The 9,199-nt window shown below is 44.0% G+C and overlaps 1 protein-coding gene across 1 annotated transcript; it reads right to left on the bottom strand.

The window, feature by feature from the left end:
- Positions 1-1,795: 1,795 nt before the first annotated feature.
- On the bottom strand, positions 1,796-8,112 carry KCNA4 (potassium voltage-gated channel subfamily A member 4). The gene is made up of 2 exons (XM_064452825.1): positions 7,807-8,112; positions 1,796-6,995 (listed from the first exon to the last, which is right to left on the bottom strand). Exon 2 carries the CDS (start codon positions 6,210-6,212, stop codon positions 4,224-4,226), a length of 1,989 nt encoding a protein of 662 aa, XP_064308895.1. The 5' UTR covers positions 6,213-6,995; positions 7,807-8,112; the 3' UTR covers positions 1,796-4,223.
- Between the last annotated feature and the right edge of the window lie 1,087 nt (positions 8,113-9,199).

Here is a 9,199-nt window from a genome sequence, read left to right as displayed (position 1 = left end):
AGCATACTTGACAGGAACTTTCCATGTCAGGAGTTACAAGATAATGATCCTTTATTCAAGGGTATGGCCTGACCCCAAACTCTTTGCACACCAGTATCATGCAAAATCATTTTCACATTACAAAGCTATTTGAATAATTTTACTGACTGAAAACACACTCAAATCGCATTTTTTATGACCACAAGCAGACCATAATGCCTATTCATATTCCCAACCACCACCAACACTGTTGTCCTGGATTAGACGTAATCATGATACCAGTGGATTTTTTCATTCCCTTGATCCCCAAAATTTATTCTGCATTACACAGTCATCACAGAAATGGACTCTACACAAGAAAACTATGTAAACAGAAGAATTTTCAATGAAACAAATCACTTTCCATCAAATGGAATTGGCCTCCTGTGGAATCATTCTGAGAAAGCTTAAGTGAACAATAAAACACTTCAAGAACCCTGACAGGATGACACAACACTTCTTTTGATATAAGTTTCAGCATCCAGGCTGACATTTTCAAGGAATCTATGTAATATCAGAAAACTCCACGACTATAATAAAGAAAAAAATTTATGGATCTCTGACGTCAGATATTAAGTCTAATACTTCAGCTGGCAAAACTCTCTCCTTATGAGTCTGGCCTTGGCACTTGAGATTACTATAAAAAGAGTTATTAATGTCTTTAAATAAGTGCCAGTACACAGCTAAGTATCAGCCTATATTCCAAATCTGATTTGATGCTGTTGTGATTCCATGAATTCTAATGGAACTCCTCCAAATTTTTCACCACTGCGAGTGAAGCTGAAATATCAAAATATCTCATTTTGCCTTATTTTTAGCTGAAATGTATGTCAATGTGAAATCATTTGAACTACATTAGTAGAACTAAAATGATCCCTAGTGTAACTCCATTCACGTCAGTTACATCAGGAATGCATTTCACCACTATAATTTAAAATGTAAAATGCCCAAGTAACGATAAAATTCTTTTTCTGAGAATTGCTAGTATCCAGTAACACTGGGAAAGCTCTGACAGAAGCAGTAGTAGTAATTTGGAGCCATAACAGCTCAAACACAGGGCTTCTCTGGCGCACAATTTCAACCAAAGTCATATATAACGGAAATTTCTGTTTCTTGTTAAGCACTTGGGATCTTTGGGTTTTAGCATGCTAGGGGTAGGGCTGTGGCATTTCTAAGCGGTGTTGTAACTGACTGGACTGATGGGTAGTTGAATAATCAAATTACAAGCCAGCCCAAGTAAATCCTGGAACGCACAATTCTTTCTGTGATTCAGAACAGCCTGCCAAACTGATAGCACAATCCCACCTTAGGCTACGGTAATTCTTATTTAATAATGGCAAGGTTTATACATTGCAGGAGGCAGAGCAGGCTCCGCTTTACCTTAGGATACGTCTCCACAGTACTGCAGCACATAGTGCTGACACACCCAGAATGTTGCTCTGCCAGCTCCGATGAGGCCCTACAGCAAGACCTTTTCCTTCAGAGAGTAAGGTGCTGCTATGATCACAGCACAATGCAGACATTGCCACGCTTGTTTTAAATGAAAAAGTTTGTGTACTCGTAGCAGAACAGCTGAATGACTTGCTGGAGAAGCTGGGTAACTGCTTAAGCAGTTACCCCATGCTGAGCTCCGTGCCCACAGTGTGAACATATCCTAAAAGTTATTCAAAGTTTTATTCCTTACTTCCATTAGAGATCTAAACGCCTCTTATAAACCGCCTTCCCTTCCCTTTCAACCAGTCAACACTGCAAACACGTACTACTTATTTTCTCCAAGTTCTTTATTTACTTAGTACTTCTTTTACTCCTACATTCTTGCCGCGATCCCTGGCATTATATGGCCTCTGGCGTTACACAGAACTACTCGCAAGCTAGCTTACAAGAGAACCCTTATGCTCTTTACATCATTAACTACTAGCTGTTAAAGAAACACTTTCAGTTACAGATTTTTGCTAGATTTTACAGAATGCTCATCCTCACTGCTGATATTCCCCCGTAGAAAAAAAACTATGTAGTACATTTAATTCACGTGAGCTACAACAAAATGCAATATTCAGTTTTGCCTACGTATAAAATTACTGAGTTGTTTCATTCAAAACGTAGTTGGAATTAATATCGCCACACTAAACAGGAGCTTTGTTTAATGCTTCACATCAAAAATATAGCAAAGTCTGCCCTATGATTTTAAATTAGGAATCAGACATCTACACACAAGTTTTGAACAGGGGCTCAGCACAACACAGTCTTCTGTGTGTGTCTTGGTTTTTATTAGTCCTTCTGCAATGCAAAAGAGGACAAGCAGAGAAACTTTTCAAAGAGGTGATTCACGGGAAATCCACGAGGGCAAAAATCAACCATTAAAGAAAAACCTATGTCTATGGCTCTGTTCGGTCCCACTGGATGCTGCATACAGCAAACAATGCTTATCTGATAGATTATGCATAATGTCATGGGTGCCCAACTGGGGATGCTTTTGTTGTCACTCTTCAGCTCCAGAACTATAAGTCAGTCACTATTTCCCTGCAAAAATCCTCTACTCAGCTTTAAATGAATATTGCAAAACTACTGTAAATCAGTAGCGTTGGTAAGCCCCCTTTTCTCCCACAATGGCCTGTCCCAGCCCTTAAAGTGCATATGCCAATTTGGTTCAAGTTTTATAATCTGGAATGTTCCACAGTGCCTCTTCAAAAACAGTTCCAGTTTAACTGTGCCTTCCCTAGGTAATTATAAGTCTGAAAAAAATGCCTGTTCTGAATCTATTATTTATGTTATATGCAGCAATAGCTTACCTATTTCATTCTGGAGTCTGGAATGTGCTATAGGCCAGATAATCTTTACCTACCTTAACCTCCTAGGAAAGGCAATGGAAGTTTTTGACACACAGTAAAATACAGCTGGCCTAAGAATCAGTGAAAAGAAACCATGGAATGTTTTCTCAAGGACTGCATGGGACCCGACATGTTTGTTCTGAATCCCAGAATGCCTATTTTGGATCTTCAGTGTTGCTTCAAATACGCATGGGTGAAAGCTGTAATTAAGGGAAAATGCAGCACCAATAATAGCATGTTAAAAGTTAGCAATTCTCAATTGTCAGTACTGTAACAACTGAATATCTTATTACTTCTACCTTCTCCTCCCATACACTGAATTTCTTCAATACTGACAAAGTGCATGTACTAATCATAGACTCTGAATGTTAAAATAACTAGGAAAAAGGTATAAATTAGGCTGGTATTTCTTGAGGGCATCAGTAGAAAACACTGATTTCAAATAATTTTGATTATAAAATTTTACTTCACAATCCTTTTCCAGATCACAGATATTCATAATTAAAAAGAGTATGGAATTAATGAGAGCTGTTTCGCCATCAGCATCACATAAAGAAAAAAGAAATAATAAAATATGATGATGCAGAATTCACTCTTCCAATGATTGTCATTGAACTATTACATTAGTAAACATTCACAGTATGAAGTCTCTTTCAATAGATCTCCAGCATATAAAGTAGTGCAAAAAAGCATTCCAGTCATTTTGCCTTTGCAGTCAGACCAGGTTAAACAATTCCCTTACTCCATTTCTTCCATTATTAGACAACAAATGCTGCAATGCCTCCAAAGAGAGTTATAAAAATAAACAATTTCTGGAGGATCAGCAGCCTGTTCAAAGTAAATTTCCAGTTAAAAACAAGCATTATAGGTTTCAAGAAAAAAAAAATTTAGATCTATCCTCTGTAGAATATCTTTTTACAATAAATTGTACCATTTGAAAAACAATGACTATGGTATCCAATGATTTATGGTAGCTGCTATTAAAGCACTGATAAATAGATAAATGACTACCAAACTTCATTGCTTCTTACATAGTAAATACCTCTGAATGCCAACTTTTACCACAGAGCTGTTATTAGTGATGTCGACAGTTCATGCACCCACTTTAAAACTGACTTGGTTTTAATAAACTTCTCAGCCTCATGTGCAAAACACTTGCATTCTAATAAAAATATAAAGTCTGAAATTATATCAGATCTAGCAATCCCTTCCTCAAGTTATACCACTTACTTGATATGTAATACAAGTTTAGCAATGTTTTTTATTTGTATTTAACCATTAAATGGCATACTACCGTATGCTGTGGACTCTTGTTTGCATATTTCATTATTTTCACTGCACTCTTTAATGCATAAATATATTTGGAAACGTTCAAAATTACACATCAGTTTCCACAGAATTTGAATTTACACAGTTTTTCTTCTCTGACTCACTGCTATTCCCCGTGTCCTGACTTTTTTTCTGCTTTACACAAAGGGATTCTTTAACTCCTTCTTCCATCTCCAAATATTCTGATTTATCCTCTGTGGATGAAGATGATGAGCTTCTAAATTTCTTCAGTAAATTTGTTGGGAGGTAAGGGCAACTGACTGCATTTTGCATCAGCTGCGTTTGTTCTTCATTCTCAGTCTCTCTGTGGTAGAAATAGTTAAAATTGGAAACAATCACTGGCACTGGTAAAGCAATGGTTAACACTCCCGCAATGGCACAGAGGGACCCAACTATTTTCCCACCCACTGTTATGGGTTTCATATCCCCATAACCAACTGTAGTCATGGTCACTACAGCCCACCAAAAGGCATCTGGGATGCTTTGAAAATGTGTGGCCGGCTCATCAGCTTCTGCGAAGTAAACAGCACTGGAAAACAAAATGACTCCAATAAAAAGAAAGAAGATGAGGAGGCCGAGTTCCCTCATGCTGGCCCTGAGTGTATGACCCAGGATCTGCAAACCCTTGGAGTGCCTGGAGAGCTTGAAGATGCGAAACACCCTGACCAGACGGATGATCCTCAGGATGGCAAAAGACATGGCCTGTTGACCGTTACTGCCCTGCTCCTGCGCCAAGTCAGTGCCCAGAGTAATGAAGTAAGGCAAGATGGAGACAATGTCTATGATGTTCATGATGTTCTTGAAGAAGTGTGCTTTGCTTGGACATGCAAAGCAGCGCACTGTAAACTCAAAGGAGAACCAAATGATGCATACTGTCTCTACAATGAAAAAAGGGTCATTGAAGATGGTGTGCTCCCCAGCATCCAGGTGAAGTGATTCATTGGAAATCCCCTTCCCTAAGCTCAGCGACATGACGAATTCTTTGTCATCTCTGAACTCTGGCAATGTCTCCAGACAAAAGATGACGATGGAGATCAAGATGACCAAGACAGAGACAATGGCAATGCCTCTGGCTGGACTAGAGCTCTCCGGGTACTCAAACAGCAGCCAAACCTGCCTCTTAAACTCATTCTCCGGCAAAGCTTTGTCCTCTTCCTCTTTGACAAACCCTTCATCCTCCCTAAACTTGAGCATGGCCTCCTCCCCAAGCTGGTAGAATTTCACCTCCTCAGTGAAGATGTCAAAGGGTACATTGACTGGCCTCTTCAGCCGGCCACCACTCTGGTAGTAGTACAGGATGGCATCAAAGCTGGGCCGGTTCCTATCAAAGAAGTATTCATTCCTGAGAGGGTCAAAGTATCTCCCTCGCTTCGCTGGGTCACCCAACAATGTGTCCGGGAACTGAGCTAATGTCTTCAGCTGGGTCTCAAACCGCAGTCCCGACACGTTGATTACCACACGCTCACAACACTCGTACTCACTGTAGCGAACAGAGCTGTAACCCCCAGGGCCTCCACCATCATCAGGTGGCTGGTCCGAATATGAAAACTCATCCTCCCCATAGTCATCACTGTAGTAGAGCTTTCCTTCTTCCTCATCGTCTTCATCCTCATCTTCATCCTCCTCTTCCTCCTCACTCAAGTCCTTCAGTATTCTCTCTTCAGAACCACTGAGAGGCAGCAGCTCAGAACAGGGGAAGGAGGCCCCACACTCCCTACTTCCCAAGTGGTGGCTCCTCTTTTTCCCTTTCTTCCGCCTCTTACCACCCTGGCGGTGGGGCATGCTGCTGCGTGACGCATTCCCACCGTGAGAGGAGGATGCACCTCGACTCTGTTCCTGATGGTAGTGGTGATATGGTCCACCTCCACCTGTTGCCCCACCTTCTACTGCTGCCGTTGCTGCTGCTACGGCCGCAGCCGCTGCGGCTCTCGAGTGTGCCAGCCGCTCTCTCTCTCGGGCCCGAGCTTGGACCGCATATCCATAGGGCATGTGGCTGTTGCACCCAGAGCTATCTGCACTCACCATGGCAACCTCCATTTTGAAACTGCTTTTTTTTTTAATCACTTAATACAAAAAGGGTTTGTTTTATTTACAGTGTAACTTTAACTTTCACTAGGAAGTTCAAAGCCATTTGCATTTGGAGGACAGTCCCTTGGACATAGAGCAGGGCAACACAGTTGTAACACTGAATCTATGTTTTGGAAAACCACAGATCTGCATTTTCTTATTGTCCGGAACAGTTTGACACAAACTACTGTTTTGCTAATATGAAAAGATGAAACTCTCAAATTGAACCAGGAAACAGCTGAGGCCTTGTTCTTCCATCCACCAAGCCTTTTTATTTTCATTTATCTCCTGTGGCTATCACAGATCTGATCAGAATCACGACTACCTTGCAGGCTACAAAGACTGTGTTCACGAGGCAAAAAATATGCAAATCAAAGGGTACCTGCTCTCCACAGATGGTTTTAGTTCATCATTGCAACCAAATGCAAATAGTCTCTTTCCTCATAATTTGTTCCTGGTAACGCTTTGGCCTAGCGATCTTATTGTTTAACATCATTACTTGGGGAGTTGAAGTTAATTCCAGCCATCACTTTATTTACACAGTGAGGAGGTCTTTGCAAATCCTTTCTTCAGCCTGCCAACAATGTCTCAAACCTGGGAGCAGCACCCAGGGCGTCAGCAGCAGTGGTAAGAGGAGGAGGAGGAGGAGGAGGAGGAGATGAAGACTGAGAAACTGGCTCTGAGGTCCCCATAGGACATAAGGGAGTGGATGGGTCAACCTTTGGTTATGGTCATGCAGAAGAAGCACTTAACCTGAGGCACATGCACAAACACACAAAAATAAACAAAACAAAAAGGGAGAAGATTGGATTGTTTTCCTAAAAGGTCACACTGATCAAATGAAACTGTGTCATCTATTACCACGGTATTCAAATCTTCCCCTACCCACACTATTCACGCTTCTACATTACACACACACCCACATCACATGCACAGAGATTTTGAACGACTCTGTGGGTAAGGATGTGGGTGGGTATGTCACATATATAGAGACAAGAGATACAAAATCCCCACCCATATAAGCACTTGCATCCATACACAAACACATGCATGCTGCTGAAACACCAACACATATAAACACTAATAAAAATACTGCAACACACAGCGCATTCAGATCTTTGAGTACATACGTGATAGATACACCGACATACGTCTATATGAAATATTAAAGAATAACTGTATCTAACAAAGAGCTTTTATTATATTTGTAGAAATACATACGATGCAGGAATGTTACATTTTAATCTATGACCGAATTGTGTTTCAATCATAATGAACATCTCACTGACTTTAATTTGGAATCAGGCACGTACAACGCTCGCTCAAGTGAAAAACACTGTGATATGATATGTCGAGAAAACACAGCTGCAGGTGCACTGAAGCAACATCTACATGCAAGCACACACACAAAAATACACCCCTCCTTTTTAAACAGAAGCCTCATTTATAGCTATATCTATTAATGCGTGATAGAAGGTGAATATTAACTATTGAATGACGCTATTTTTAAAATCGTACCTACGTGTCATGCAGAAAAAGATCTTAAAAACACTACCATACTCACTGTTCCTAGGCAGAGAGATAGCAGTGCTGTTCTCGCTAGTGTAAGGATCTGGTGACAGCGGTCCTGAGGAGGGGGCTACGCCAGCTGCTCTACATTTGCAGGTGCGTGCGGCCGCTCAGCACCACAGGTTGACGAGTTGCTTCTCTCCCGTCTTTCCGGGCGCAAGAAGAGCGCCCGGAGCGCGGCAGCTGGAGCCGGGGGCACCCTGCACAGCCTCCGCCGCTGCTTCTCGCCCAGGCATTTGCAAAAAGGCAGCGAGCGGGAGCCTTCTTCCAAAAGGAAAAAAAAAAAAATAAAAAAAAAGAAAAAAGAAGGCGGGGTGTGTGTGTGTGTGTGTGTGTGTGACAGAACGAAGGGATAAGCGTGCTCGCTAGTCTCGCCAAGCCCAGCTTTTGCAGCAGGTTTGTAAAGCAACGCTAAATAGTCCGCGTACCGAGCCAGGCTCCGCGGGCGGGAGCCGCTTCTCGCGGTTTCTCCCGCAGGCGCGCCCGGCCGGCAGCGGCTCAGCCCGCAGCCGCCCGCATCACCCACTTGTTGTGCGGCGTTCCGGCGGCGCCCGCAGAAAGGGACGCACGACACGCCGGCGCCAGGACCCCCGAGGAGCGCGCAGCTCCCTCTCGGAGGCTCCCGCTGCCCGCTCGGCTCTTACGGCGGCACCCGGCCGAGCCGCAGGGGCGCTCCCGAGCGAGCCCCGTTGCTCGGCGGAGCCGCCGCCCGCCCTGCCTGCGCGCCGCCGGCAGGCGGACAGACCGACCGACACCGCCGGCGGACGGGCGGACGGACGGACGGACGGCGCCGGGCAACGCCGCCGCCTTTCCCGGCTCGCCGTCGGCCCCTGGCGGCCGCCGCCCCGCGCTGCGCCCGGCCCCCCGCCGCCCCCCGGCCCGCCCCTGCTCCCCATTAATGCATGAGTTATTGAAATTACTCTTCCACTGCGTCGGCTGGCTAACAAACCTTTGGGCTCAAAGCGACGCTGCAAGCCCCGGCTTCTGCTTTTGTGGGGTTTCTTCTAAGGAATTAAAAAACATACGTTGCTGAGGTGGCTCGGGGGATTTCAAAAACTAAGTGCAGATCAAGTTTCCCAGAAACGAGGGAAAAGCTGCCCCCACCTCCACCGTGCCGCTTCACTCGCCCCAAAGCCTCCAACGGTACAAGCAAACCAGAAAACAGCTCGCCGCGCCGCTGCCCGACACGCCCGGGCCAGCACGCAGCCTGCCAGCTGCGCGGGTCTTGCCAACCAAGCCAAGCTAACTTTTACTCTCAGTTCTATACGTGCATGGAAAGGTAGGTCTTAGTTAATGAATAGGGTACCGTTGTGTGTTTGGTAGACGAGACCTAAAATAATAGAGTTTTAACACCCCTGCCGAAGACCTCAAGTCTGCTCCCGCCGCCT

The sequence above is a fragment of the Phalacrocorax carbo genome, chromosome 5, assembly GCF_963921805.1.
Source record: "Phalacrocorax carbo chromosome 5, bPhaCar2.1, whole genome shotgun sequence".
Classification (NCBI taxonomy): Eukaryota; Metazoa; Chordata; class Aves; order Suliformes; family Phalacrocoracidae; genus Phalacrocorax; species Phalacrocorax carbo.
The sequence above is the reverse complement of the archived record's forward strand: the minus strand, read 5'-3'. Positions and strand labels throughout refer to the sequence as shown.